Source organism: Aquila chrysaetos, chromosome 8, assembly GCF_900496995.4.
Source record: "Aquila chrysaetos chrysaetos chromosome 8, bAquChr1.4, whole genome shotgun sequence".
NCBI classification, from domain to species: Eukaryota; Metazoa; Chordata; class Aves; order Accipitriformes; family Accipitridae; genus Aquila; species Aquila chrysaetos.
Window position 1 is genome coordinate 1,732,302 of NC_044011.1, and position 27,911 is coordinate 1,760,212.

General features: G+C 55.4%; 4 protein-coding genes across 21 annotated transcripts in view; 2 read left to right on the plus strand and 2 right to left on the minus strand.

The window, feature by feature from the left end:
- Positions 1–11,967, plus strand: part of FBXL20 (F-box and leucine rich repeat protein 20) — a 44,047-nt gene extending 32,080 nt beyond the window's left edge. For 7 of the 12 annotated variants that reach the window (XM_030021996.2, XM_030021994.2, XM_030021992.2 and 4 more), the window contains 7 exons: positions 1,670–1,744; positions 3,462–3,592; positions 5,046–5,106; positions 5,633–5,677; positions 7,077–7,133; positions 8,229–8,441; positions 9,356–11,967. In XM_030021996.2, the coding sequence (XP_029877856.1) occupies positions 1,670–1,744; positions 3,462–3,592; positions 5,046–5,106; positions 5,633–5,677; positions 7,077–7,133; positions 8,229–8,441; positions 9,356–9,463 (690 nt within the window). In that variant the 3' untranslated portion in view covers positions 9,464–11,967. Of the gene's footprint in view, positions 1–1,669; positions 1,745–3,119; positions 3,593–4,894; positions 5,107–5,632; positions 5,678–7,076; positions 7,134–7,998; positions 8,130–8,228; positions 8,442–9,355 lie in introns of those variants that run through there. The other 5 variants (XR_005933086.1, XR_005933088.1, XR_005933090.1 and 2 more) reach the window with 5 other exon arrangements.
- Positions 11,968–14,287: 2,320 nt separating this feature from the next.
- Positions 14,288–18,932, minus strand: LOC115344540 (transcription factor CP2-like protein 1). Of its 4 annotated transcripts, none has more exons than XM_030021987.1 (15): positions 18,780–18,932; positions 18,516–18,667; positions 18,341–18,414; positions 17,663–17,768; positions 17,484–17,590; positions 17,239–17,391; positions 16,904–17,014; positions 16,715–16,812; positions 16,591–16,640; positions 16,381–16,474; positions 16,193–16,255; positions 15,997–16,076; positions 15,777–15,922; positions 15,529–15,580; positions 14,288–15,424 (listed from the first exon to the last, which is right to left on the minus strand). In XM_030021987.1, the coding sequence occupies exons 1-15, from the start codon at positions 18,860–18,862 to the stop codon at positions 15,123–15,125; spliced, it is 1,671 nt and encodes a 556-aa protein (XP_029877847.1). In that variant the 5' UTR covers positions 18,863–18,932; the 3' UTR covers positions 14,288–15,122. The 4 variants fall into 4 exon arrangements, with proteins under 4 accessions (XP_029877847.1, XP_029877846.1, XP_029877849.1 ...); XM_030021986.1 differs by having other exon boundaries at positions 16,193–16,283; positions 16,586–16,640; XM_030021989.1 differs by having other exon boundaries at positions 15,308–15,462; positions 16,193–16,283; positions 16,586–16,640.
- A 904-nt stretch (positions 18,933–19,836) lies between these two features.
- On the plus strand, positions 19,837–23,274 carry STAC2 (SH3 and cysteine rich domain 2). Of its 4 annotated transcripts, none has more exons than XM_030022000.2 (11): positions 19,845–20,024; positions 20,339–20,531; positions 20,651–20,748; positions 21,065–21,146; positions 21,271–21,368; positions 21,449–21,518; positions 21,599–21,654; positions 21,881–21,978; positions 22,094–22,145; positions 22,330–22,467; positions 22,609–23,274. In XM_030022000.2, the coding sequence occupies exons 2-11, from the start codon at positions 20,339–20,341 to the stop codon at positions 22,702–22,704; spliced, it is 981 nt and encodes a 326-aa protein (XP_029877860.1). In that variant the 5' UTR covers positions 19,845–20,024; the 3' UTR covers positions 22,705–23,274. The 4 variants fall into 4 exon arrangements, with proteins under 4 accessions (XP_029877863.1, XP_029877860.1, XP_029877862.1 ...); XM_030022002.2 differs by having other exon boundaries at positions 21,449–21,515; positions 21,602–21,654; XM_030022001.2 differs by having other exon boundaries at positions 19,847–20,024; positions 21,602–21,654.
- A 1,539-nt stretch (positions 23,275–24,813) lies between these two features.
- On the minus strand, positions 24,814–27,839 carry RPL19 (ribosomal protein L19). The gene is made up of 6 exons (XM_030022004.2): positions 27,712–27,839; positions 27,163–27,269; positions 26,579–26,701; positions 26,229–26,349; positions 25,752–25,862; positions 24,814–25,013 (listed from the first exon to the last, which is right to left on the minus strand). Exons 1-6 carry the CDS (start codon positions 27,714–27,716, stop codon positions 24,890–24,892), a joined length of 591 nt encoding a protein of 196 aa, XP_029877864.1. The 5' UTR covers positions 27,717–27,839; the 3' UTR covers positions 24,814–24,889.
- Between the last annotated feature and the right edge of the window lie 72 nt (positions 27,840–27,911).

Sequence of the window (27,911 nt, forward strand, 5' to 3'; positions counted from 1 at the left end):
GAAAATTTTAGAAAGCATGACAGTATTCATCAGCGCTGGTGATAGAATTTCCTCTACGTGTCGTTTGGATCTTGTAGTTAGTCAAAGAGAGTCACTGTGTATGTGAATCCTTGAAAAGACATTTCTGCAGCCAGTCAGGAACATAGTACTATTCCCTCAAGTGTATTGTATAGCTCTTGAGCTGTAACAGTATATTTTGAAGAGGCTGCAGAGGCTGTGATGCTTGTACTTTGGAATATATAAATGGTGCACTAACTCTTACAGCTGAAAAGGGGTTTTTTGCCCCCTTGTTATGCTTTTTGTCATTTAGACTAAGTTCCTTTAATCTTTCTTTACTGTTTTACCTGGTGAATCACTGAAAAGTTTAATATATTAAATACTTCCCTGTATTACGACTTTACTAAGTTATATCAATTACGAACTGGGGCGTGGGGAACATCAACCTTGAGCATTACTCTTTTAATGAGCAAGAGCTCCTTGCAAAGCAATTTCACAAAGAATGTGGGGGCTAATTCTTATTTTATTTACTTAAGTGGGCTGGGGTCTTTTTAATGCAGACATAGGCTAGAAAGGAGCAAATGTGTATCTCAGAATCTTGTCCTTGAAAAAAGAGAGTAAAACTGACCCCACAGGAGTTTAAACCTGTGACCCAGAGACTCCCAAGAGTTTAAGAGCCTCAGGGCAGACCTGGAAAATGATCTGATCTGTTAGATCCTTGTACCTGAACAATGACAGTGCTTATTTGGTTTGGATTTGGGTTTTTTTTTTCTTGAAGGTAAGGATTCCTCAAGTATGAGTCAATAAATGCCATTTTTGCCTGCTGTGTGTAGATAAACAGCTATACGGTTTTGTTTTGCAAAAAGCATATTTCTCCTGTGTACGAACACAGGAAGTCCTGAAAGCTTATTATGATAAGCAAAGCAACAATACAGTGGTTATGTGCACAAAGCAATAATACCCTTGTGTGCACAAGAAAGCCCAGCTGTAAGGGCTATAGTCAGTAGTTTTTCTAAATTTATACTACTGTTGGATTTTTAATAGATGAGGTGGGTATACATGGCTGTAAAAATGACTTGATTAAAGATACAACAATCTCAGCCTATTTTGAGAATCCAGGTCATAGAAACAGCTTGAGTTTCTAGTAATTTATGGAGTCGTGAGTAATATTGATGGCAATACATCCTCGTTATCAATTACTTGCCATCTGTTCTTATAGATTTAAGAATAGGAGGCTTTTTTATCATCAGAAAGCAACCTGGATATGTTTGTGCTCCTCACATTGAAGTAAGGCTTTTTTTTCCTGAGTTCCAGTATTGCAATATAAAATTAGTGTTACTTACAGGCCCTCGCTAGTGAAGCATTTCCTTAATTCCTGTAAGTTATTTCTGATTTCACTACTTGATTTGTTAATTATGCATGTTTGATCATGCTTTTCTTCAAATCAGTAACTTAGTGTTGTGGGTCTTTGAACTCTGTTCCTGAGATGGTAAAAAAAAAAAAAAAAAAAAAAAAAGCATGCACTTATTGCTGTGCATTTTGAGACTGCAGTGCGTTGCCCTCCTCCCCCATAGGTATACAAACCACAGATGCTTTATTGTTCTCAAAGCCTTATTTGAAGATTGCTTCAAGTATTAACAGGTTGCTTCAGTCTCTAAATTTTTCTTTGCAGCTTGAGGATGAAGCTCTGAAATACATCGGTGCACATTGTCCCGAACTGGTGACTTTAAACCTTCAAACATGCTTAGTAAGTAAAGCTTCCTATGATTTCCCAACTCAGCCATCATTGTGCATTTAGAGGCCATCTCTAAGCAGAACCATGCAGAATGTACTCCATCCCAGAAACGTCATCATCTAGGCAGACAGGGCAATTGTAAATTTACAAGACTTTTAAAAATAGTTGATGAAAAACAGCTTTTTGGTAGCATTCAGTAATGTTGAATAAGCCCCCAAAACACTGTGATAGCATTCACTTTGTCAGAATTGTTTGTCTCTTTGCCCTGCCCACGGGGCTTCTAAACTCATTTGCAGGACTAGCTGGAAAAATTCTTTCCATTGGGCTGGAGTGTTTGTGTGGTGATCTAGCCAGATGGTTCCTCTGGTCTCTTTATAAAATTGAACCAAGAAGTGCAGTTTCCCTGCACAGAAGGGCTTTAAACCAGTTATTCTGCAGTGCCAGAAATGTATATTTATGCCAAAAAAGAAATTGGAATGGGCTCTTTGTACATACCATCATGCGGTTTGTCTGATGCAGTAACTGGACAGTCTCTTTCCTTTTCCACGGAAGTGGGCAAGGCCTTTTGGGGCTGCAGGGCTGTCCTTTCCCAGTCCTGTTCGAGGAGTAGCTTTACCAGTTACTAGGCTGGCTAGAGACTGGTGCCCATCCATCTGAGACTGGGTGCTTGCAAAGGAGGAGCTGAACTGTTGGCAAGTTCCGGCCCTGCGTCTGGGGTCTAGCGGAGAGGCAGGAAGGGGAGAGACAAACAGGCAGAAAGGGGGAAGAAAACCAATAAGGTTCTTGATCGCTGTAACTGAAAATACCAAGTTCTACTCAGTTTTGTCTCACTCCAGAACTTGGGCTTACCAGCCCGCAGACTTGCTGTTTGCTATTTCAAAAGAAGCAATGCCAGTCCCTAGGCTGGTGCTTTTCTGTGGGAATTGAGTCTGGCTGCCTCTGAAAATCCAGAACCTAAGACTTAAGTGAGGTTTAATCTGGTCCTTTAGCATGCACAGCCTCTGCCACCTATTGTCCCTTTTTCCCTTATCCCACTGCCTGCATTGCTCTTGATCCCGTGCGGCTCCTTGGCACAGCCACACCGAGTCGCAGCCCCTTGTGCTCTTGCTTATGTGGGGAAACATCTGGAGCAGATTTGTGCACTGTTGCCATCCCAGAGCAGAACACGCAGGGCTGGACGGACCCTGCGTGTCCGGGGACGCAGCGGGTCGATGGACCTGCTGTGCCACGGGGTGAATTTAACGTGATTTTGGCTGTAAGCCTGTCTCTTGCAGTTCAGGTTTTGGTCCCAAACCACTGAAGTGTATTTTTAAAAGGCTGTTTGTGAAAACAACCTGCTGCTTATTTTGTGGGTAACTCTGACTGTTGGGTGCTTTCTCATCTTGAGTTTCAGCCAAGAAGGTCTTTACAAGCGAGGGTTGCAAAGGAAGGCAGGAGACCGAGTCTAGGCCTGCTGCTACAGTGCCTTCCCCCATCGCTCACGTGGCCCAGCTCAGAAACGTTTCCGTGCATGTGGAATCACTTTCCGAATGTTTACAAGTCACTTCAATGTGGCTTATCCTGTTTCAGCTGCTCCAGTGAAATACTTGAATGCATTTTTGGGTTGAAAGAAGCATAACTTGGCCTCAGTTAAGTGCCTGGTTGGAAGCCTGAGAAGGAAAATATGCAGTGCCTTGCACCTCCACCTACATTGTTATGGCTTGTGATGTTGTTATTGTTTTTCTTGTAGCAAATAACAGATGATGGTCTCATTACAATATGCAGAGGATGCCACAAGTTACAATCCTTGTGTGCTTCAGGCTGCTCTAACATTACAGATGCCATCTTGAATGCCCTGGGACAGAACTGCCCAAGGCTTAGGTAAGTTTTCACTGCGGAGTTACCTGAGCTCCAGTGACCTTTTTCATGTTGAGCAAAAGATCTTGGTGACATGGTCATGTAGTATTTGAGACAATTTAGAGTTTGAAGGTGTTTCTGAAAGGACACTTTCTATCACTGAGCTCTTTCCAGGCAGTTGCTATGGGATGATCATAATTGTACCCAAACTTCTGGTTTCTAAACTTGTGCGAGTAAAACAGTGGTAAAAGAGCTCCATGCCGTGGTGGTGTGCACTGCCAATAGACTCATTTAGTATCAGTCTCCTTTTACACCATTGTGTATCTACTTTTTGTTCTTTTATGAAAAACAGTTGAGGTTAGGTTACTTTTGTGTTGAGAACTGAAAACACATTTAAAAAACATTGTTTCCTCTTGACATGTGATATTAACAGGTTTTTCACGATTTTGTAGCAGGTGGAATTTGTGCAAACTTTCACTCTGCTTGACAGAGTGGGCTTCCAGCAACATCTCTGCAGGTGCTTGGGTTTTGTTTTGTTTTTTTTTTTAAGACTTTTTTTATTAGGACAAGTTTCTTCAGGAAGACTTCACTATAATTCAGAAAATGGCCAGGTGCAGAAAGAAGAGACAGTTTTATTATCTGACATCTGTAACAGCCGAGTGGCCTGTACTAAATGGCATAAAATACATGTCTTCCAGGGGAAAACAAAGCACAAATGTTTTCCATGATATCTCATTTAAAGAATTACGGGTACAAAGCGTAGCATACAAGTGTATGGAAACCAGTTTTGAAAGAGGAAGGTAAAATATGATTTCGGTTCCAAATGGTTTCTGTGCTTATGTTCAGCTGCAGCTGCAGCTTTACAGTATTAAGCTCCATACAGTAAAATGCGTAATGCACTTTAGAAAGTTGGCTTCCTTTTCTATAAAGATAAATATGTTAACAATGTGAAGGAAACCTCTGTAGAGCCGTGGTAACTGTCTGCCAGAAAGTTTATCTATTTTCACAGAAGCAAGTAGTTTGCCTCTTTGAAGACTTCAAACTCTTCTGTTGTGGCATTAAATATTTATTCTCTAATGCTCATCTGGCAGGTTGTCGTGTATTACACCCTTTTTCACGATGAGATCTGTATTTGGGGTGGAAGCCAGAGGAGAGATCACTCGGGGAGGTGGTGGAGTGTCCAGCAATGAAGGTTTTTAAGAGCACCTTAGTCCAACATTTGTCAGATTAGACCTTCCTGCCTCGTAGCGGGGTACGGACTGGATGACCCTTGGAGTTCCCTTTTAGCCTGACTTCTTTTTTTCTTTCCCTGTGACCTACACTCAGGTATAGAGGGTGGATGCTCTGTGCAAATTATCCTCTCAGAGAGCACAGCCTAAACCAGGTCAAACTTTTCTGGGTTGCTGGAAGCTTTTAATGAAACACTCTGAAAAGCAAAATGACTCCACCATGGTTATTATAAATTCTTTCTGTGCAGAATATTAGAAGTTGCAAGGTGTTCTCAACTAACAGATGTGGGCTTTACCACTCTAGCTAGGGTAAGTGTTCATTTCCACTTTTTCATCAAGTATCTTTGCTTTCTTTTCATGATAGATATGAAGAAACAGTAGCTTTCTCTTGAATGTAGATTTTTGTAATGCTTTTGATCTTGACGTTTGAGTGGAAGCTAATTTACAAAAATTAGGTTGTATGTAATCTTGACCCACACATCTAGGACGATGTGCATCCAAACTACATGAAATGTTAAATACTTGGGAGTTATAAACTTTACTGTTTGTTTTTCTAGATTAATCTGTGTTGTGTACAAGTGACCCTAAATTTAACTACCTTTACTTTCTATGAATTAAAAAAACCTCTGTGCCTTTAAATGAGTGAAATTGCTAGATTTCCTGTACTATACTTGGTGCTGCTCGTAAAGAAGCAGCAAAGTTTCCTTCCAGTCATGATGTTTTGTGGAGAAAAACCTTCATTTTTAAAAAGAACTGTCTTTATTGTATTTGTGTTTATATTTGCTGTCTGACCTTTGCACTTAGTTTGTGTGTTTGGTCTTCTGTTTGTTCCTAGAACTGCCATGAGCTTGAAAAAATGGACCTGGAAGAATGCGTCCAGGTAGGAGGTGCCACCTCTGGCTATTTCTCTTTCAGCACGGTCACAGCAGTGTGGAAAGATGGCGAAAATGTAATAGATTGTCTCCAAATGAGAGCTTGATTTAGAATCCTGAGCAAGAAGATGAGATGTTTTTGGATATGAAAATACTGCTTCTGTAGTTTGTTCATATTTCATAGTAATAACTGCTGCTGTAAATAATAAAAAATCTTTAATAGTAATAGGTGTGTCCTGAATGTCATGTAGTAGATGTGTGAATTGTGACCCTTGACACAAGATAAAGTCCCAGAGTAAGATCTGTACGCATAAGGCAAGGAAAGGTTTGTGCTACATATATTGCTAGAAATAATGGAAGTTACATCTGTTTTGAAAAAAACATAGCCAGATTGTTTGAACAGCAGTGATTTTATAGAGGACATGGCAACAACCTGAAATGGGGTGCCCATGCTACCATTAGCCTTCCTCAAAGGCAGTGGGATGTAATATAACGAATGTGTTATTGCTGAGTCTCTTACAACCCTGTGCTGCAGCTGTCTTTGTTAGTTTTAAGGAGGTCTCTTGTATGTGACTACACACTGTTCTGTAGGGTATGTGCTATAAGCTGATATCCGTTTCAAGGTAGCATTTACGGGGGGAAATAGTTGAATTTACTCAAGATCCCATGAAAAATCTGTAACCCTAAGGATAGATTTGAAATTGATTCAGATAAAGACAGTGGAGATAATAGGATTGTGCTTCCTGCCATGAGAACAGTGTGACCCCGGTATTCTGTACTTCCTGATGTTTACAGGGCAGAAATTGAGATCATCACAAGAGGAAATTAAAATAGTCCAGACAGGAAGTGATTTAAAGTTAACCCAAAAAAGGAAGAAGAAAAATTGGGCTGTGTCCTTGGACTGACTGCATTGAACAAAGACATCCCAGCAAGTTCCCTTCTGAATGCTTTTAGATTAGAAAGCCATTGTGTTGAGCCTCTTTCTTCCTGAAGAATAAAGAGGAACAATTCGGCAATCCACCAAGCTGTTGGAAGGGGATTTGAACACCTCTTGTACTTTCAGAGACAAATATTTAGGAGACATTGTGGTGTTGAAGAGGTCTGCTCACTTGCTTCTCTTAATTGTGAGCTTATTTCATGAGAGCTACTTAAGGAAGTTCGAAAAAAACAGCAATACCTCTGCCTTAACAGTCCCTTAAGGACATGAGTTGATTTCTGTAAGGGAGTGGAAGAATCTGTACATCTGAAATTTGGTCATGCAGGAGATGAGTTCCTGAGGGGCTCAGGAGAGTGACTGTGGGGAACACTGTTGTGGATTAGGTGACTGTTTGCAGTTTTTCTTTCGTTGCGGGGGAGAAAGTCCTTGTGCAAAGCACCCAGCATGAAAGGGCTTTTTCTTTTTTCCAGATAACAGACAGTACACTAATCCAGCTTTCCATACACTGTCCACGGCTTCAGGTTCTGGTGAGTATTATAAGTGAGACTTTCAGCATTTTCTTTCTATAAACAAAGGGATTTTAAGCACTGCCTGTGGGGATTTGTCTCTTTGACTTCATAGACATGTTGCGAAGGCTTGGAAGAATTCGACTAGAAACTTGACCCTGAAGAACCTATTGTCCCTCCCCTACTGCTAGCATTAATCATACGGCAGGCACCCACAGCTGCCTGAAAATGAATTTTAGGACACTGGATTCTCCTGGTACCAGCCTCTAGCTGTCCTCAGCAAGCCTAGCAGAGTCTGTCTACAAACTGGGCTGTCAGTCCATATGTAGGAGTGAAGACTGCAGCCCTTCTCACTGGTAGTGTGGAGCTGGGCAACTGAGACCTGGAAAGCTTGCTGGCTCTGGAAAGCGATGTTGCTCTTGGTCTAAATTTCTGGGAATTTAGTCTGTCTCCTCTGCATCCCTGCGTGTGCTGCTCAGTTGCCATCATGAGAAAACCTGTCCTGGCAGGTGGGGGGATGCAGTCAGTGGGTTCTCCTGTGCAGCCATCCCTTCCATACACTGTGCCCCTCAACAGAGAAACAGGCTGATGCTATCTCCTAGCTCAAGCCCCGCTTCTTCCTCAAGAACTCTTAAGATGCAGCCCCCCCCCCCCCCCCCCCAAAAAAATGCACCAAGTAGGTGACATTTTATTTCTGCTGGTTCTTAGACCCAGTGACAGGGTCCTTCCCATGATGTGTAAGGCCAAGGATTTTACAAAGGCTGTTTCTTCAATAGCAGAGGTATTTATTCTGTTTCTGTGCCATCCTGTCTCCTGGCCCTGTGGGTCTCATCTTTCAGCAGCTGCCTTTCCCATTGCGCTTCAGCTATGAGTTTTCCTTTTGCAGGCACGTTAATCATTGGAGGCCCCCAGAGCCCAGCGCCTGCGGTCTGGAGTGCAGCAGTGGCTCCAGTGCAAGGAGGGAGTATAGACCTGTCCAAAAAGCCAGTGTGGCAAACCAGTCCAAACCTATGAGATGTGGGCCATCTTCTTTCCTGTCCCACCGTGTCCCCCGGCAGGGTGTTGGCTTCTCTTTGCCAATGGCAGAGGCTGCTAACTTGCTGTGTTTGGATGCAGAGTTTGTCCCACTGTGAGCTGATCACGGACGATGGGATTCGTCACTTGGGAAACGGCGCCTGCGCACACGACCGCTTGGAGGTGATCGAGCTGGACAACTGCCCTTTGATCACGGATGCCTCCCTGGAGCACCTGAAAAGCTGCCACAGCTTGGAGAGGATAGAACTGTACGACTGTCAGCAAATCACACGGGCAGGGATCAAGAGACTCAGGGTAAAAAAGGAAATTAAAATACCACTAAGGTTGTGACTTGAGCACTTTATCTGGTGGGGAGGAGGGAGGGCTGAGGTTTCAGATTCCTCAGGATCTGGTGCTCATTCTTAAAAGTATTGTGAGAACCATCATCTATGAATTTAATAGCTGTCGTGCACTCAGAAGATTGGATAGGGATGAACACTAGCTGGTAGGGAAGAGAGATAATTGCTGTGTCCACTGAGTAGTAGCAGGAGGGAACAGAGGAGACCCAACGTGCAAGTGCTCATTTTACAGGCACTCGTACATGACAGTGCTCTCCCAAACAGGGGACCAAGAGTTTGTGCCACAGCAAATGTGTAGAATGGCACCTCTTCTCCACTACTTTATATGCTCAGTGTAGATTGTAGTGCACTTTATACTGACAGTTCCCATGTAAATAACTCGGGCTAATCCTGTAATAGAGTCAGTCTGCTGTAGGGGAGGCTGCGTGGCCTTGTGAGTGGGACAGAGCCAGGGCCACTCTGCCACTAGCTGCCGGTCATCAAAGGCACTCTGTGTCCCAATGATTCCCTCCTGAGTTTATTTCTCCATCTGTGAAAGAGGAGTAATGATAACATTTTATTTGCAAAGAGAACACAGATCTGTACAGTTAGATGTTGTTTTGTTGCCCACAGCTACCACAGGATTAATGGGGAGGAAAGAGCATCATTTTTCCTTATTCCCTGTAACTCTCATTTCTGGTCACAGAAGAACTTGCTAATCCACAGACTGTGGGAAAATCACACTGGTGAACTGAAAGAGTTTGACTCTAGTTTTTATGTCTGTGTTAGTTTGTAGTCTGAAGACAAGCAAGCCAGGCCTATTTCAACTTCTCTTTGACTCTTGCACTGCCACTGCACTTGTCACTTGACACACTGTGTTTGTCTTTTCAGACCCATTTACCCAATATTAAAGTCCATGCCTACTTCGCGCCTGTGACTCCACCTCCTTCGGTTGGAGGCAGCAGACAACGCTTCTGCAGATGTTGCATCATCCTATGACACTGGAAGTGGTCATCCTTGCAAACTGAGTATTTAATTACACTTGTAGAATTACGGTGGACACCAGTATCTTCAAGGAAAGCGATACCAGTGTCATTTGCAAGGGCCAGTGAGCAGGGCTGTGGCGCCAGGCCCCTGTAGCCACCCATACACATACATATACACACCCCACCTGTTCCAGCAAACTGATGAACTCGGCAGTACGGGAGCTGGAGCTGTGTTGGCTTTTTCTGTAGGTGGATTGGTATAATTCTGAACCATTCCTACTGGGCATGCTCAGATGAAATCATTGCGGTAAGGAGGGGAGGTTTTTGCGAACCCAGAATGACTGTTGCTGCTGTTGAGGTTGGAATAGTAACTGAAACGTGTTGAAATGGGGAGAGGGGGAGAGGAAAGGAACATGCTTTAACCCTGCATCCATTGTCCAGAAGAAAAAAAAAAAAAACGAACCTGAAAATCCCAACAAGTTTTGTGTCCATTTTTCAGTGAGGGAATGAAACAGCAGCTGTTGTGAGACATGATTTACTCGTGCTTCTCTACTTCCCGTTCCCTGCTGACCACCCTGAGCATGCTCACATTGAAGGTTCACCTGTTTCTTCTGTGTTCTGTAGCATCCAGCTCAGAGGCTTCCTAGATTGTTGTGATATAGCTTGAAATCTGTAATGTCAGGCTCAGTTTTTTTTTACCCTCCCTACATCCTGCTTTTTTTACAGATTTCTAATTCAGTAATTTTTTGAGATTTACCAACCAAAAGTTACGAATCAGTAATTGAAATTTTAAAAAGTACTTTTTACCATTAGAAGCCTGAGCCTGTAATGACCTGTTAGGAAGATTTTTAAATGGCAAGTGAGCTGCGCTACAGGCTAGGCTCTTGTAGGCTTCTTGGCCTGTTTTTATCAGTGGTTGGGTGTCCGAATTTGTTTTGCATTTCAGGTTTTATCCCAGTGACAAGAATATAACTCTTGATAGAGGGGAAAAACTTACAGTCTCTGTTCCAGTGACTGTAAGTTCCCTACTCCTCCTGTCCTGTCCCTCCGACCCTTCATCCTGCCCCCAAGGAAAAGCAAAGTAGAATCTTTTTGCTTGTTGCCCTGATCGAGAAATAATCACTTGCTAATGGAAGCGGGAGGAACAGCAGGCCTGAAAATATGCCCTCGATTATTGTCACGTTTTTGTACGCTGAGGTGTGAGCGCTGGGTGATTTTGCTGACTTTTGCATCTTCCGCAGGTAAGTGTCTTGCCCTGGAGAAGGAACCATCTGAATGAAATGGGGGTTTGCTATGTGCCAGTCCTTCCCAGCTGTCAGGGTATGTGTTCATAGCAGCTGGTTTTGAGGCATTCCAGGCAAGATTAGCCCAGGTGCTTCAGAGAAGCGTAGACAGCCCGGGCCAGCTCTGTGAACTCCCAGTTCCTTGATGCTGGCAGTTCCAGATGCCCAGTATGAAACATGTGAACAGATGGGCAGACGCCAAGGGTTTAATGGGGCAGAACTTGGTCAAACTCTAACAGGTTTGTGGAAGACGAGCTGACGTGTAAGTAATTGCGCTCTTCCTGCTGTCTGCACCCTGGGATGGAAGGGAGCACACATGTTTATGGATGGTTCCCAGCTGACTGAGGCAGAGAGGAGCAGGTCTGTTTAATCATCCTAGCTGCCAGCAGCCAAGGAAGTGGTGCTTCACCTCTATGCTGAAGAATCTTGCGGTGGAGGAATAGCAGGGTGCAGCACGAGGAGTGGCTGTTTTAGGGTCCTGGGGGCTTGGTTTTTCACTGAGGGTTTGCTTTGAGGGCAGTGTGTTGCTTCCCACCCTCTTACCGCTGTCTGAGCTATTCAGGCAGTCAGAAGGGTCGCTTAGTACCACCGAAGCTGTATCCCCTTCATCTAGAACTTAAATTTCCCCCACCCATCTGTATATGCTTAACAAAGTCTTGCAGATGCACAGTCTGCTGGGAGGAAATCCAGTATGCTGTGTTTAAAAGGATACTGTCAATTCCTTTCCTGTAGATCGCTTTTAATCCGTTATATTTATTCAAATCCTCTTTAGCGCTGTGGACTCTCTCCTCAACGAGCATGTTCCTATACTTCATTTGCAGAACTCCTTTCTCCAGTTTTCAGGGTGGCAGAAGATAATGGTGCTTCCCATGGTAACAGACTGACTCTGAACGGGTGGGTGCGCCTGGGGCAGCACCTAGCAATCACAGTATTTGCACAACTCTGGGAAGAACACTTTGTTTAGTTTATACTGTGGCAGGGGAGAGCTAAAATGGATTTGCAAGCCAGGGTGTAGTTGGCTGACTGATTTCTTTGTAACAGAGCATGAGTTTTCAAGGGAAAACTCAAGAATACAGAACCCAAAGCATTTTTTTTTTTTTTTTTTTCCAAACAGGGTGACAGCATTAAGGTAGCTCAAACTACTTGACAGTGTCCTTTTAAGTCAATTATCCGTCTTCAAATGGACTCTTCCTTATGTTTGTATTTATAAATACCAATAAACACCATTTTCCAAGCTGTGTCTTACTAGAGGAATACCTTTGTAGAGCAAAAAAACAAAACTTCCTGCACGTGGCAGCATACCGGCCATGGGCTGCGTTTGGGAATGCTGTTTCTGCTCCGCATGCCTGCACCCTTGTTTCTGCTGGGCTGGAGGAGTGCTAGGTGCTGGGTCGAGCACTGGCCCTGGGTTTGAGCTGGTGGCTGCGGAGGGCATCGAGCACTGAGATTCAGGGCCCATCTTTTAGAGGAATGTCTTTGTACTGTCGTTTTGAGGGGTAAGTGATGTAAAACGGTGGCTCTACTGAAAGGTTCAGTGAGGAGCAAGCCCTGACTGAAAATCAAATCAATTTGAAAGCTCCCAACTTGTGCCAAATGCATCTTTTCCAGCCTCTGCGCTAGACTAGCTGGACCCAGGCAAACCAGGTCCTCCATCTGAGACCCTGAGCTGTTCGCTCTACATTGGCCCTCTCCTTGTCCTCCCTTGCAAACCGGCGTGCACCCCAGAACCCCAAGATGCCTCTGTAGAAGCTGTGTCCCGCAGTCGTAGAGCGGAGGCCGGACGGTGCGTTGCCACCTCAGAAAGCGGTGTTTTGCTGTAACCTGGATCTGCCTTTCGGCACCTTGCCCCGGCCACGTCGCGCAGCCCGGTTGGAGCTGCCCTGGCCTCGACCTGCTCTTGGACTTTGCGAGCAGAGGGGACCTCTCTGGGGAAGTAGCCTGAGACCTTCTGGACTAGTGCTGGCAAGATCCTCCAGGGAGGTGGTGTGAGGAGAGCTGATGCAACCAAAAATTAGGCTTTTCTGGTCTTTCGAGACATACAGCAGCACTTTTTATCTGAATTCTGTGACTGCTCCCGAAGAGGATGAGGATGTGGCAAGTGTAATGTGCTGTCACAGTGGTTATTTAAAACAAACTTTAACAAATTCCTATTTTCTAAGCATCACTGTAATTTTTTTTTTTTTTTAATTTTACTCTGAATGTGTTGTTCATGGCTGGCCCATGGTGTCATGGTTTTTGGGTTTGGTTTTTTCCTTTTTTTTTTTTTTTTTTTTTTTTTTTGTTGTTGTTGTTGTTGGGGTGGGGGGTGGATGGGAGATCAGTATGACAAGGTTCTTCACTGCAGTGTCCTGTGTGGGAGTGTGCCCTGAAAATGAAGTTTAAAACATTTTGGCCTCTTCTGATGAAGGATTGCATGGTTTGGGGGCTTGTTTGGGGGGGGGGGGGGGGAGGTGGTGGTGTCTGTTTTGCTTTGTTTTCTGCCATCCAAGCAAGCTGGCCAAGGTTTTTGTTCTCTCTGTGCTGAAGCCTGGCAGAGGCACCCAGCTCCGCTCGCAGGCGCCGAGGTCCCTGTGCTGCAGCTTACGGAGTTGCATGGGGCCAAAAAAAAAAAAAAAACAGCGCGTGGGGGGAGAAGCCACTTTCCTCTTTTCATTCAACAGCTTCAGTCCCTGCTCAGGCAGCCTGTTGTGCCTTCCCGGCCCCTCGCCCCCCCCCCCCTTGGCTGAACCCCCAGGGACCCTCCCCGGGCGGCTGGCCAAGCGCTGCTGTCACCAGGGCTCTCGTACGGAGGGGACATCTCGGCACGGGATCCCGTCACCGGTGACACCTCCTCTGGTCCCCACGTTCCCTGGCACTGTCCTGCGGCTCCGGCTGTCGCGGCGAGACGGGCGGCTCGGTAGAGCCGGCGGTGCTGGGCTTCGCTGCCCTTTGCTGCAGCCGGCGGTACGTGCTCTCCGTGCTGGCAGCTTTACTTGCGTGGAGGTTTGGGGTTTTTGTGTTGGGTTTGGGGTTTTTTTTTGGTTTTTGTTTTTTGTTGTTTTTTTTTTTTTAAGAGATGAAGAAGTCCATCTCCTGCTCTCACCAGTCGGTGAGACCGCGGGGCCGGCCAGGCTGCACCAGCCCCTGCCCTGCCTCGGGAGGGCACCCAGGCTGCCGGGGGGGCCGTGGAAATGCCGCCTCTGCCCGCAATCCCGCACCCCCCAGCACCCTGCCTTTCCCCGGGGCTCTTCATGCTGCGGCCGCGAACCTTCCTCCATCCCTAAAGGTGCATCTGAGCTCACTGTGGTTTTCCCCACAGGCCCCAGCTGTTAACTCAGTGTCTGCTAAAACGGGATTATTCCCCCTCCTCTATGCAAACGCCGAGTGTTCACTGTTCTTGTTCTCCAGCTCCATTCCCATCTCCCCGCTCGGCGCAGCCGGTGCAGGACCCGCGGGTCGGCACAGGGGCTGCTGTGCCTGCAGACCCCCGTGCTGGGGGACAGGGCTGGCCTCCTCCGTATTTTTAATGCATTTTTAAACTCGGGTGGGCTCGCAATGTCTGTTCAGTCTGATGTACTGGACACATGAGCTGGAACCTTGTCATACGCTCCCTTGATTATATATATATATTATAGAGAGATCTGTAAAATATTATTTTAATGATATTGTAATCTGTGCTTTCCTTGACACTGTGTGGATATAATAATGCCATTAACTAAAAGTAAATATATATATATATATATATATATGTAGCCAAGTTGTCCCTTGCCTGTGTGATAATGCTGTATGTGATCTCTGTGGGGCGGCAAGGGTCCGGCGGTGGAGGGGACAGCCGGGAAGGGGCTCGTGGGACCGAGCTCCGGCGGTGAGTGTTTTGGGGAGGGTCGTGGTCCACGGGCCCATGTCTGCCCTTGCCCCCGTGCTCGCCGCTGTCCCTTCTCTGTGTTTGCCAGCACTCTGATCTCGGAGCCGGTCCAGGGGATGTCCCAGTGCCCTCCCTGCTTCTCGCCCGCATCCTCCGGCTCCTCTCGGTCTCTGTCCTTCCTCTCTGGGGAGACCTCCTGCCGGTTTGTTTATCCCAAACTCTTGTTTATCCCAAACCCGTCCTTTGCCCCGCGAGTCGTTTCCTCCCAAAGGCGTCCCCTGTCTCGCTTCACTGCCTGGCTCTGCCCTCCGTGCCAGCAGCGGCCGCACTGGACTGTGCTTGGGGGAAGGACTCGGTGTTAAAAATAACCGGTTCCCTGAGCCAAAACACAGAAATGAGGCTTTACTGGGTTTTGCCAGCTGGGGCTGCCCCGGGCTCTGTGCCATGGCGGGCTCCATCCCTGCAGGACCCTGGGGACCCCTTGCCCAAACCCCAGTAAGCGTCGCAGGGACGAGGCCACGCTCTGGGCTGGCTCCCTCCGTCCTTTAATACAAAATGGGGACGAGGCGAAGGCAACACGGCGGGTGTGGGGACGCAGCTGCCGTCAGCGCGGGGAGAAAGGGATGGAGACGAGCTGGCAGCCGGGATGGGACCCCTTCTTCTCGCCCCTCTGCGTGAGGGGCCGAGCGAGCCTGGCAGGGACGGAGGGAGGGCGAACGGTGTTTGGAGGATGGGCTCTTGGGGACGGTGCCAGCCTCGGGCTCCTCTCTCCATCCCCACATGTCTCGCTCCGGCACCGCTGGGAGATGTCCCTTCCCAGGGGTGATGCAGCTCCGGGGGCCGGTTCCTACCGCAGCACCAGGTGGTACCCCTCCGGGCCGTGCGCTGCCCAGAGACGCGGCTCAGCCGGGGCCGTTGCCCCCTGCCCGCAGCCCCTGGCCACCACGTTACCTTTGCCAACGGCCACCACGAAGCACGTCTCGTCCAGGAGGTTCCTGATCATCTGCGGGGCCACGACACGAGGTGAGGGGGGCCGGGCTGGGGCTGAGTGTCCCGTCCCGGAGCCCGGACCCCAATCCCGCTGCAGCGAGGGGCACCCGTGGGGGCTGAGTCTTGCCGGGAGCAGGTTGGAGACCCCGAGGGGCCAGGATGGCTGCGGGGGCTGGCACTGCCCATGTGTCCCCCCACCCGGTCCTTACCGCATCGCTGACGAGGATGTGGATGCCGGAGGGTCCCTGCCGGGACACCCGCAGGATTTGGCCCGCGGGCAGCCCCAGCAGCTCGGCCAGCTTCCCGGTCAGCTCGGCTGTCGTCAGCTCTTCCAGCTGCACCTCCTGGTACAGCCCTGGGGACAGGACGGGGACGGGGCAGTGAGCGCGGACCCTCCACCCCAGTACCGCCCCGCACCGACCCACGTACCTGAGCATCCGTCCTCCGCACCCTCAGCCCCACCGGCGGGCTCCCGCGACACGTAGAGGGTCAACCGGGGCCGCGGGCACCTGCGGAGGCAAAGAGGGCTCTGGTGGGGGACGCAGGATCCGGCCAGGCACCACGGAGGCTCCCGGGGGTCCCCGGAAAGAGGCACCGAGGAGCCCAGCGGGACGTCGGAGCCCACCTGCCCGTCAGCGCGTTGCAGAGGCGGATGCCGTCGGGGGCTCCGCAGATCTGGATCAGGTCCCTGCGGGAGAGCTTCAGCAGGTCGGCGCCTGCAGACAGGGGTAGCTCAGGGGGGGGGTCACAGCCGGGGGGGGGGGGCTCTGGCTCTGCCCCCCCACCCCAGGCCGGTACTGCCCGCGGCCTCACCTGCAAAGTTGGCAAAGATCCGGGCGTAGGCGGAGAAGCGGCACTTGTGCAGCCACTGCTGCGTCTCCAGGGGGGATGCGCAGGGGCTCAGCGCCTGCCGGCAGCAGGATTGGAGCCTCAGCCGGGGCGTGAACCGAGCGGGCACGTTCTCAGCCCAGCCAGGCTCTCCTGGGGGGCCGTGGGGGGGGCCAGATGGCACCCTCACCTCACCAGGACTCTCTGCGGGGCTCTCGGCAGCGCAGGCGGGCGACGCACACACCCTGCGGGGAGCGGGGCCGGGGCTGAGCGGGGGACCCTGGCGGTGGTTTGGGGTCCAGGGGGGGCCCCCGCTTACCTCTCGGGGCTCAGCAGCTTGAAGGAGTGAGGAGACGGCAGCCCCGGGGTCCCTGGGGGGCTGTGGGGTGCACCCAGCGTGTCCGGCCATGGGGCACACTGAGGATGGAGGGAGGGGGGGGTCAGGGGGTAACAGGGTCCCGGGGGGGCACCCCGACCCACAGGGAGGGGTGCCAGGGCCGAGTCCCACCTCGGCCAGCACGGTGCTCTCGTAGGCTGGCTGGAATTTCTCCCGCTCCAGTGCCGGCTGCTTCTCCACCTTCTCCCGGTCCGTCTTCTGCTTTCTGTCGGCCCCCTTGGGCTGTGCCGGGGGCCGTGAGTGCGGCCCCGGGACCACCGCCACGGCGGCCAGTGGGGACCCCTGACCCCCCCCCCCCCGTGCACCCAGATCCCTTGAGGCACCCAGACTCCTGGGGTGCTCCGACCCCCATACACCCACACTCCTGTGCACCCCCCCCCGTGCATCCAGCCCCCCAGAGCACTGGTCACCCGGGGGTCACTGGTGCCCCCCCCCCCCCTTGATACCTTGAACACCTTGATGAGGCAGCTGGCAGAGTGGAGGTGCTCGGGGGGGTCCCCCTTGCCCCCCGCCCCGAAGGTGTCGATCTGGATGCGGAAGGGGACGCCTTTCTCCCCCCCGTTCTTCCGCAGCGTGAACTCAGTGCTGATGCAGTGAACCTGGCCGGGGACAGCGGGGTCGGGGGCGGCCGCCGTGGCCCCCCCCCCCCCGGCCCCCCCACCCCAGCCCCCCGGGCAGGCCTGGCTCCCACCTGCACGAAGACGGACGTCCGTCTCGAGGGGTCCCAGAGGAACTCCACCGTGTTGAGCAGCGTGGGATGGATTTGGGGTTCGAGGATGCCGACGGAGAGCGGGATGTCTGCGGGAGGGGGGTGAGCACAGCTCCCCCAGCCGCCCCCCCCAACCCCCCCCGTCTGCCGCTGGCACTCACCGATGTCAAGGATGCGATCGCCCGGGCGGCTCCACCGCCAGCCCTCCAGCTGCTGCTGCTCCGAGTACTGCAGCCGCCGGTCGTGGAAGACCACCCGCACCACGCTCTGCGCCGCAGGATCAGGCCCACGCCACCAGCCACGGCTGAGGGCTGAGCCCACGGCCACGGCCTCTCGCCCCGTGGAGAGATGGGGCTGGACCGGGGCTGAACTGGGGCTGAACTGGGGCTGGACCGGGGCTGGACCGGGGCTGGACCGGGGCTGAACCGGGTCTGGACTGGGGCTGGACTGGGACTGAACTGCGGCTGAGCTGAGGCTGAACTGGGACTGAGCTGAGGCTGGACTGGGGCTGAGCTGGGGCTGGACTGGGGCTGAGCTGAGGCTAAACTGGGGCTGAGCTGAGGCTGAACTGGGGCTGGACTGGGACTGAACTGCGGCTGAGCTGAGGCTGAAGTGGCGCTGAGCTGAAGCTGGACTGGGGCTGAGCTGGGGCTGAGCTGAGGCTGAACTGGGGCTGAGCTGGGGCTGAACTGGGGCTAAACTGGGGCTGAGCTGAGGCTAAACTGAGGCTGAACTGGGGTTGGACTGGGGCTGAGCTGAGGATTGAGGTCAGAGCTTTGCCCCAGGGTGTGCCCCAAAGCATCACCCCAGGTTTTTGGGGGTCCCCACCACCGTCTCACCTTGAGCATCCTCCGTCCCTCCCCGCTGGGGTCCGCCCGCGGGCTCCCCATCATGCGGATCTCGTACGACTGCCCTGCGGGGGGGGGAACACACCCCCCAAAAGTGGGTGCTTGAGTCCCCAGAGAGGGGGTCCCACCCCCCCCACGTGCCCCCAGAGCCCCCCCCCCAGCTCACCCTGGTTGAGGTAGGTGAGGGTCTCCTCGTGGTGCCGGACAGCGGGAGAAGTGGGGGCACAGAGCACGTACTGGAAAGCCGGGCAGGGGGGCTGCGAGGTGGAGATGCCGTTGGGTTCCTCCTGCTTCAAGTAGGGCAGCACGGGGGGGTCCCTGCAGGAAACACCCCCCCCCCAAGGCGGGTGGGTACTCAGCTGTGCCTCAGTTTCCCCAAAAGCAAGGGATGCTGTAGGATTTTTTTTTTTTTGGGGGGGGGGGGGGGTACCTGAGCAGCCCAGGGCCGGAGATGGGGTACATCTCCCCAGGACTGGACCAGTAATGGTCAGGTTGACCATGCCAGAAGAGCATGGTGGGGGTGTCCGGGGGGGGGACAGACGCACAGACGGACACACGGACACACACACAGAGGGTGCCAGCAGGGAGGGACAGGTTGGTGTCCCCCCCACTTTTATAGGCACAGGGAAGGGCGGTGGGAGCCCAGTTTGGCCCAGTTGGGTCCAGTTTGGGGAGGGAGTTGACAGTAAATAGTGAGGGGGGGGGTGTCCTCCTCCTGTGTTTGTTGTCAATACAAAGTGGGGGGGACACCGGGGGGGGGGGGGGGACGACACAGCCCCACCTGTGTCCCCCCCCCAGCCATGCCCTGTCCCCTTGTCCCAGCCCAGCCAAGGACATCTGCCCCCCCCCTTGTCCCCGTGTCCCCCCCCCCGCCAGCCATTCCAGTCCACCCTGTCCAGGGCGAGAAGCCAAGGCCGCCCTGTGCCAGCCCGCATGGCCCCCGCTGCATTTTAATTTCTCTAATTTCGCCCAGATTTGGCTCATTTTGGGAAGAAAAAGGGGGGTTGGCACTAACACCCCTCCCAGGTGTCAATGGGGGGGGGGTGTTAATTGGGGAGGGGAGGGATATGGGTGCTGCTCCCCTCCCCTTGGGTGTCGGGGAGGGGGAGTGGGGTGTCAAAGGGGGGGGTGTCCATGGGTGTTGCCCCCCCATGGTGCAATTGGGGGAGGTCTGTGGGTGCTGTTCCCCCCCAGGGGGCAATGGGGGGGGGGGCATGAGCGCTGACACCCCCCCGGGATATCGGGGGAGGGGGAATGGGTGCTGCCCCCTAAGTGTCAATGAGGGGGTCCCTGGGTGCTGCCCCCCCCCAGGCTGTCCATGGGGGGTCCCCCCCAATGTCCCCCCATATACGACGCCTGGTGATGGGGGGCAAGCCCCGCCCCATGGGGGCCGGCAGCCAATGGCCAGCCAAAGATTAGCATATCTCTCCATCTCCCCCCCCTCCCGCGCCCCCCCCCCCCCCAACCCCGGCGGGGGGGGGCCGGCGACAGCTTGAGCGCGGTGCTGTCGCGACCGGGTCGCGGCGCTGTCGCGACAGCGAGGGGTGGGCGGGGGGGGGTGGGAAGGGGCGTGGCGGGCGCATGACGGAGCTGCCCGGGGAGAACGAACCGGCGGGCCCCCCCGAGCCCCCCCCTACCACCACCCGCCGGCCCCGGGACCGGGCACGGCAGCAAGGTACGGCCGGGGGGGGGGGTGAGCAACCGGGGGGGGGTCTGTGCATGGTGGGGGGAGTGGGGGGTCCCGGGTGCTCTCAGCCGCTTTGGGGTGTCGCTGGCCCAGCCCGGGGGGGCTTCAGCAGATTCCCCCCCCCCCCGGTTACCCCCATCGCCGGCCAGGCTGGGCTGGTGCAGCGGGGAGCGGGAAGGGGGGGGGGGCCCTGCTATCGCCGGGGGGGGATCCCTGCCACCCTTTGAGGGATCCCCCCGGGATTATTGTCACCCCTGGGGGGGGGCTCTGCCACCCCGGGGGGGGGGGTGTCCCTCCGGCAGATGCAGCGGCTGAAGCGGTCCCTGTCCCTCCGGACGCTGCTGCGGAGCAAGAGCGTGGAGAGCCTCTTCCCGCGGCCGGGAGGGGGGGTGCAGGGCCCCGGGACCCCCCCGTCCCCCCCCCGGACACACGGCTTCCAGCAGTACGTCTTTAAGAAGCATTGCCCCTGCGAGCTGTGCCGGCAGCTCATCGCAGGTGGGTGCCGGGGGCGGGGGGGGGGATGATGATGATGATGATGATGATGTACCCGGGGGGGGGGCAGCCCCCTGCCCCTGGTAGTTAACCCCCCCCCCCAAATAAATCTCTGCCTGCAGGCAACTCGCGGCAGGGCCTGCGGTGCAAAGCGTGCAAGGCCGGCGTGCACCTCTGGTGCTCCGAGGGGATCTCGCACCAGCAGTGCCCCGGTAAGACGGTACGTGCTGGGGGGGGGGGACGGGACACACGCACACACAAACACACACACAGCCCTGCCAGACCCCCCCCCCCCCCGAACCCCCCCGGCACAGCCCCATCCGCGGGGGGGGGGGGGGGCTGCAGGCAGCGGGGAGCGTGGCCGCGCACACGCGTGTGAGCTGGTCTGGGTGCCCACGGGCACGTGCGAGCACAGAGGTGTGGGGGTGTGTGCAAGCAGCCCCCCCCCCATCCCCGTGCACACGGGGGTCCCCGGCCCCCAGGGGTACACTCAGTGTGCCCCTTTTTTTCCCCAAAACCCCTGTTTTTTCCCCCAGGCCACCTCTTTCCACCGCAATTTCAGCTCACCCCTGCTGCTGCCGGAGCAGGGGGGCTCCGGGCAGGGTGAGCCCCCCCCAGGTGAGCCCCCTCACCCCGGCTGCGCCGCAGAGCCAGCCTGCACCCGCTATCGGGTGTGCCTTCTCCCTGGGGTGTAGGCTGGGGTTGGGGGACACCCTGACACCCCCTGTCCCCCCCCCCGCAGACCCCGGCGCGAAGGTGGACCCGGTGTACGAGGCGCTGCGGTTCGGCACCTCCCTGGCACACGGCACCGGCCCCACGGAGCTGCCCCCCGCTATCCAGGTACCCCCCAGAACTGGGGAGGGGTGGGGGGCAATGTGGGGGTGTAGGACACCCCCCCCCGAGCCCTTCCTCTGGCCTAGGGTGACAAGGCGGCAGCTGGGGAGGAGAGCGGGGACGCCCCGAGCAGCGGCGGGAGCCCAAGCAGTGGTGGTAAGGGGGTGACATTGGGGTGGGGGCCAGGGTGGGGGTTCAGGGCTGACTCTGGCCCCCCCCCCATCTGTCTGTCTCAGCAGCTGTCACCCCAGCAGAGAGGGACAGTGTGGAGGAGAAGAGCCCCAGGCAGCAGGTGGGGGTCTGTGGGGGGCTGGGGGTCAGGATGGGGGTGAAGGGGGGGACCGGGGGTCTCGGGTGATGCACCGGGGCCGTGGGGCAGAGGGATGGGGCTGTGGGGCAGAAGGATGGGGTGTTGGAAGGGGGCTGTGGGGCAGAGGGATGGGATGCTGGCATGGGGCCGGGGGTCCGGGCTGGGGGTCCGGTCCGGGGCCGTGGGGCAGGGCTGGCTGTGTCCGCAGGCTGCCCGGGGGCCGGCGCGGCGGGACGGGGCACCCATGTTCTCCTACGTGGCTCTCTACAAATTCGTGCCCCAGGAGCACCAGGACCTGGCGCTGCAGTGAGTGGGGAAGGGGTCGGCAGGATGGGGGGGTCGGGGAGGGGGGGGGCCGGACCCAGGGGGGCAGCGGAGGGGGGTGACATCCCCACGCTGCCCCACGCCTCCCTCCCCCCAGGCCCGGGGACAGGGTCACGCTGGTGGACGACTCCAACGAGGACTGGTGGAAGGTCAGGGGGGGCCGTGGGGGCTACGGGGGGGGGGGTGTCTCGGGGGGGGGGGGGGCGGCAAAACACGCCAGGGCAGCCGGGAGCCTGGGGGCTGGTTCCCATGGGCAGCCCCGGCACCTGCCAGGGCATTCACTGGTGTAGCGAGCGCTGGGGGGGTCTCAGCCGCCGCTCGGCCGTGCCGCAGGGGAAGGTGGGCGACCGGCTGGGCTTCTTCCCGGCCAACTTCGTGCAGCGCGTCCGTCCCGGCGAGAGCGTCTGGAGGAGCTGCCGGGCCGTGCAGGGTGACAAGGAGCAGGGGCGCATGAGCCTCAGGGAGAACCAGGTAGGGAGGGGGGGGGACCCCAGCGGTGCCGGCAGCTTGCCGCTCTGGGGTGCACCGAGTCGGGTCCGTCATCAGCGGGGTGATGCCGGGGCTGTGCCCAGCTGCCCGCCCGCCCGTCCGTCCGTCTGTCTGTCTGTCCAGATCTGCGTCGGCGTGGGCAGGACCCAGGGCCTCGTCCGGGTGACCAGCGGGAGGAAGCGGGGGCTGGTCCCTGCCGAGGCGCTGACCGAGATCTGAGGGGCAGCATCCAGCCCCCACGCCGGTGTCCCCGTCCCCGTCCCGGCACCACCGCCTCCCCTGGATCACCACACCTCAGGAAGCCCCGTCCGGGCGGTACTTGACACCCCCCCCCCCCCCAGCCCCGAGCCATGCCCGGGGGCCTGTCCCCAATGTCCCCATCCCTCGGGGGTCCAGCCCAAGGCACGTGCCCTGCTGGCACGGGGCAGGGGACACGGGGGTGGCCCCCCCCCAGGGTGGCACTGCCCACGGACGGGGCACCCACACGGCTGCTCCTAAACCCCCACGTGTGCGGACACGGTGTGCGCGGGGGGGTGGGGTGGTATGCGTGCGTGCACGGCAGCACGGGTGTGCAAATCCCCGTGTGCACGCGTCGGTGCCACTCCACGCGTACACTCCAGAGCCGTACACGCCTGTATCTGTGCACTAACACACGCGTGTCCTGCCCGGCTGCTGCACGCTCGGCTCGCCCAAGCAATAACTGCCCCCCACCCGTGCCCGGGCAGCACTCGGACCCGCTCCCGGGATGCTCCAGCCCAAGATCCTCAATTAAAACGCTGCTGCCGCTGCGGTGTTGGTGCCACCAGATCATTTTTTTCTGTGCCGGCCGGAGGAGCTTCGGTGCTGCCGTGTGTCTGGGCGGGGGGGGGGGTGGGGGGGGGTGCGAATGGTCCCCACCCCACCCCAAGCGCTGCTGGGGTGCCCATCCCCTTGTCTCGGTGCCATCCTTTTGGGGTACCACGTGCCACCCGCCGTGGACACCGAGGTTCTTTTCTGGCCGCATGAGTCACGCTGCGCCCGGCCGCGGTGAGTCACCGTCGGTGGAGCCGGCGGCGGGGCCAAGGACGGAGCGGGCGCCGGGGGCACGTCGGGGTGTCCTGACATGGGGTGGGGGGGGGCTGACACACGGGGACAGGGTACGTGGGCATGGCGTGGGGCGCATGCTGGGCATCGGGGGGGACCCGGCCCCTCCAGCCCCGTGTCCAGCTGGTCCCCATCACCTGTGTGATGAGGTAGGAGGGTCTCAGCTGTGTTTCCTGTGGGTGGGGACACGCCCCCCCCAGTTTATAAAGCCCCAGCTGGCCCCAAGGGTGGTGCAGAGGTCGTGGGGGGGTCTCTGTCTGCCCCTGCAGCATGGAGGGTCCCCAGGGTGGGGATGGCAGCACCCGCAGGCATCGAGTTTGGTAAGGAACCGCTTGGGTGAGTGCGGGGTATCTGGAAGGGCCAGACCTGGCTTTGGGGGGGGGTTCCCTGGTGTGAGCTCTGGCCCCCTCACGCCGGTGCCTGGGGGCACGCAGACCCCCACCCCTTCCCATCGCAGCCCTCCGTGTCCTTGCCCTGTGCAAGTCCCACCCTGCTCGGTGCCGTCCTGGCACTGCTCCCAGCTGAGCTGCAAGGGCTGCCCGAGGGGCTGATGGGGTGGCTGTGGGTGCAGAGCCCCCCCAAAAGCTTCCCCTGACAGCTCTGGCCACAGCCCAACAGCGTGGGTGTGGGGGGCTGCAGCACATCTCCCTGCTCAGTGGTCTCCAGCCCACCCCAAGGACCAGCAGAGGATCCAGAAGCTCCAGCTGAAGGTGCTGCTGAGCAGGGACGTGCCCAAGCCCCAGCACCGCCCCGAGGAGCTGCTGCCTGTCCCTGCCTGGGCCAGGGAGCCTCGGGGAAGGGCTCTGGGGTGCGGTGGGTGGCAGGGGCAGCCCCCCAGACCCCTTTTTTTCCCCTCTCACCAGAGCTCAGCAGGGCAGCACTGTGCTGCAGGCAGAGGTGTCACAGCCCTGCTGAGGAGGGGGAAGGCAGCCGCGGTTGCAGAGGCACTGCCGGCGCAGGAACCGGGCTCTGCCTGCGGCACTGCCCTCCCCGGCCGGCCCTGGGGCTGCCTGGCCCGGGACCAGGGCTGGCGTCAGCAGGACCGACTCACTCCGACCCATGTTCTCCCTCTGCTGTCAGCCCCATGGGCTACGGCTCACCCGTACCCCAGGAACTGCCCGACCAACTCGTCTGGTTCCTAACACGCAGGACAGAGCCAGTACCAAGGTGGGGAGCGGCGGTTCTTTCCCAGCCCTTCCCTCCCAGTTCCAGAAACCCAGGAGAGAGAGTAAGCGCAAGACCAGGTAGGAGGAGTCCCGCACGTGGTGTTTTACTGAACAGTTGTGGATGGAAAACACTATGTACACAAGACAGCCAGCGTTTACTTCTTGGTCTCCTCCTCCTTGGAGAGGGTCTTAATGATCTCCTCCTTCTTGGCTTGCAGGCGTTCCTCACGGCGCTTGCGAGCCTCCTTGGTCTTGGACCTGCGAGCTTCGGCCTGGTCACTGCAAGAAGTTAGAGTTAGTGAATATGCAGCAATCACCTCAAAACAGCCTTGAGAAAGCCTTTACCACTGGCCCTGGTCTCCTCTTGCTCCACAGGATCCTGGTCTACCAAACCAGCTGCTGAAGTGCTTACGTGCCATCTGCAGCTCTTAACTAGTTCCCAGTGGTGCTAACCTGGTCCTGCTCAGTCCCAAGCAAGGACGCTGGGCTCTGCTGCCCTCCCGGCCCCACACTGCCAGGCAATTTGTTCTGGCCAAGAAGGAGCTGTGATCCTGGCTCGGGACTGCCTCGTTTGGGCTGGCTGGGGTCACACATCTTTACTGGAGACCAAGGTTAAGATACCGGCTTTTTTTTTTTTTTTTTTTTTTTTTTTTTTTTTTACCAAGTCCACAGCAGGATTTTGAAATCCATGGGCTCTTATGCCTTCTCATCTCCCCTTGTCAATCGCTTACTGACCTAAGCAGCTGGATCAGTAAGTCTACCAGTTTACAGCTCTATGAGCAACTAACATCTGCTCCGCCTGCAGTGGAACGCACAAAGCTCTGCTGGGATTACGCATTTCTCTGCTTCAAGCCAGCCCTACCCAGTTTTGGTTTGATTCTTCACCAGGGCTCTCGATAGAGCCACCAGTGACAGAAACCACCTGGAATTACCTGCCTGCAGAATTATTTAAAAAAAAAAAAAAAAAAAAAATCCACAGCCTGCCAGACCGAAGCTTAATAGTGAGGCAGCACTTACGCCAAGAGCTTCTTGCGAGCTTTATCTGCCTTGAGCTTGTGGATGTGCTCCATCAGGATCCGCTTGTTCTTGAACACGTTACCCTTGACCTTCAGGTACAGGCTGTGATACCTAATGGAGCAGAACAGAACGGACTGTAAACGAGGCTGCCCAGGAGATCAAACCACTGTGCAACTTCTAGACACCCTGCACCCCTCCTGGCACCGAGCAGCAATGCACACGAGTGTGCGGTGAGGACCAGGGTCACTCTGAAGCTGCTGCATTGGCTCTTCCCTCCTCCAAGCAGGCAGAGGGCTTGCCTGGAAAACTACTGGGATTACTCTGGAGCAGCTCTCTGGTGCCATGCTTCCTGGAGGGGATTTCTCTTCACCAATCTGCACACCAAGGAGCTGGCTGCAGAAGCTGCATACAGCAAGAAAGGGGTATCTAAGCTCGTGGACACGCGACCCAAAGCTGGGCATGGCACAGCAGGCTTACATGTGGCGGTCAATCTTCTTGGACTCCCTGTATCTGCGGAGCAGGCGCCTCAGAATTCGCATCCTCCTCATCCACGTCACCTTCTCGGGCATACGAGCATTAGCTGTACCCTTTCTCTTACCTAGAAAGGGAAAACAGGATGAGAATGAGGACAAATTTCTGAAAGTTGAACAACATGCTTTTGCTGAAGTGCTTAATCCTTCTCTTTACTTCAAGAAGAAAACTACTGACATATAGGCCGTGTCTTTTTTAGACCCTGCTACAAGACTCTTGGAGATAGTTACTTAATATAAGCTTGTCGGTGGACCACGCAGCATGGAAAACAGACATTTCTGGGAGCCAGCACTTACCGATGCCCATGTGCCTGCCCTTCCGGCGGGCCAGGGTGTTCTTCCTGCATCGGGCACGAGAGTGAACGGTCACGGGTTTGCGGATGATCAGACCATCCTTAATCAATTTCCTGATCTGCTGACCTACAGCAAGAAACTTCATGTTCAACATCTTACGTGCAATGAGAGGACGCATTAGGCAAGTACAGACTCCCATCCGGCTTGTATGAAAAGGATCCAATGCAAAAGACAAGCCAGACTTTCCCCCAAAGCCCCCTCATGCTGCTATAGTTGCTCCTTCCCCCCTCCCATTTCTCCCTCACTAGTTATCTCACAGGACACCATGTACTAACCCCACTACCAAGAACTCACCAGGTGCCACGTTCTTGTCAGTGCACCGAGGAACTCCGTAAATCCTGCTGATGGACTCATTTCCACTTTGAAGTACAAAGCAGTTGCCCAAGTGTCAGACTTTTACCTAAGCCAACCTCATTCCTAACGAGCTAGTCAAAAAGCCTCTTTCCGTATGCCTGACACATCCCTTTTCCACAGGGCAACACAAGCCACGCGTAGCATGGCCGTGTCCGTGAGAGACGGTTACTTACGCGAGTTAGCGTTGGCGATCTCATTGGTTTCGTTGGGATCCAGCCAGACTTTCTTTTTGCCGCAGCGCAGGACGCTGGAGGCCAGCCTCTTCTGGAGCCGGAGCATACTGCGGAGAACCACGGACACAGCTCAGCACCACGCTCCTTCCCGCGGCCGGACGGTGCTTTCGCAGCGCCTGAAGGCCCGGGACAGCCCGCAGCGGGTCTGCAGGCCGCAGGCCGCGCTGCTGCAACAGCACGACGGCGAAGGGGAAGCGGCCAAAGGCCACAGGGCCCGAAAACAGCGAGGCCAAACCCCGCTCAGCGGTCCCTTCCCTCGGGCTCCCCTCGGCCCGGGCCCCGGCCGCCATTTCGCCCCCTCCCCAGCTCGCGGCCCAACCGCCATTTTCCCCCGAGGCCTGAAGGAGGCCGCAGCCGCCTCACAGGGTCCGGAGCCTCTCCGTAGCGTGGCCGGGAATCCCCCGTTATTGAGGCCATCCCGTCGATCACCCCCGCTCCCCGCCATTGCCGGGGTAAGCCCGGGGGGAGCGGCGGAGCTCTGCTCCTCACCTCATGGCGGCGGCCGGGCGGAGAGGAAGAGGCGGTGAGCCTGGCCCCGCCCACAGCTAGCGTCACGGGGAGCGGCACGTACCACCCAGCGCCCACTCCGCCCCGTCCCCGCCGCCTCGGAACGGCCCCGAAGAGCGGCGAGAGAAGAGCCGCGCTGGTGTCACGGGTGGGGTGAACAGACGGGGGCCGGGGCCCGCTCG

Bases quoted from the DNA above. Each gene is read 5' to 3' on its own strand.
- LOC115344540 (XM_030021986.1), bottom strand. From the start codon at position 18,862: ATGCTCTTCTGGCATGGTCAACCTGACCATTACTGGTCCAGTCCTGGG. The intron at 17,769-18,340 runs GTGAGACGGTGG...CCTGCGGCGCAG, and splicing joins AGGGACGGAGGATGCTCAAG to AGCGTGGTGCGGGTGGTCTT. The intron at 16,284-16,380 runs GTGAGGCCGCGG...CCCTGTCTGCAG, and splicing joins GATCTTTGCCAACTTTGCAG to GCGCCGACCTGCTGAAGCTC.
- STAC2 (XM_030022000.2), top strand. From the start codon at position 20,339: ATGCAGCGGCTGAAGCGGTCCCTGTCCCTCCGGACGCTGCTGCGGAGC. The intron at 21,655-21,880 runs GTGGGGGTCTGT...CTGTGTCCGCAG, and splicing joins AGAAGAGCCCCAGGCAGCAG to GCTGCCCGGGGGCCGGCGCG. The intron at 22,468-22,608 runs GTAGGGAGGGGG...CTGTCTGTCCAG, and splicing joins TGAGCCTCAGGGAGAACCAG to ATCTGCGTCGGCGTGGGCAG.
- RPL19 (XM_030022004.2), bottom strand. The intron at 26,702-27,162 runs GTAAGTAACCGT...TTCTTGCTGTAG, and splicing joins GATCGCCAACGCTAACTCGC to GTCAGCAGATCAGGAAATTG. The intron at 26,350-26,578 runs GTAAGTGCTGGC...TTCCCTTTCTAG, and splicing joins GGGCAGGCACATGGGCATCG to GTAAGAGAAAGGGTACAGCT.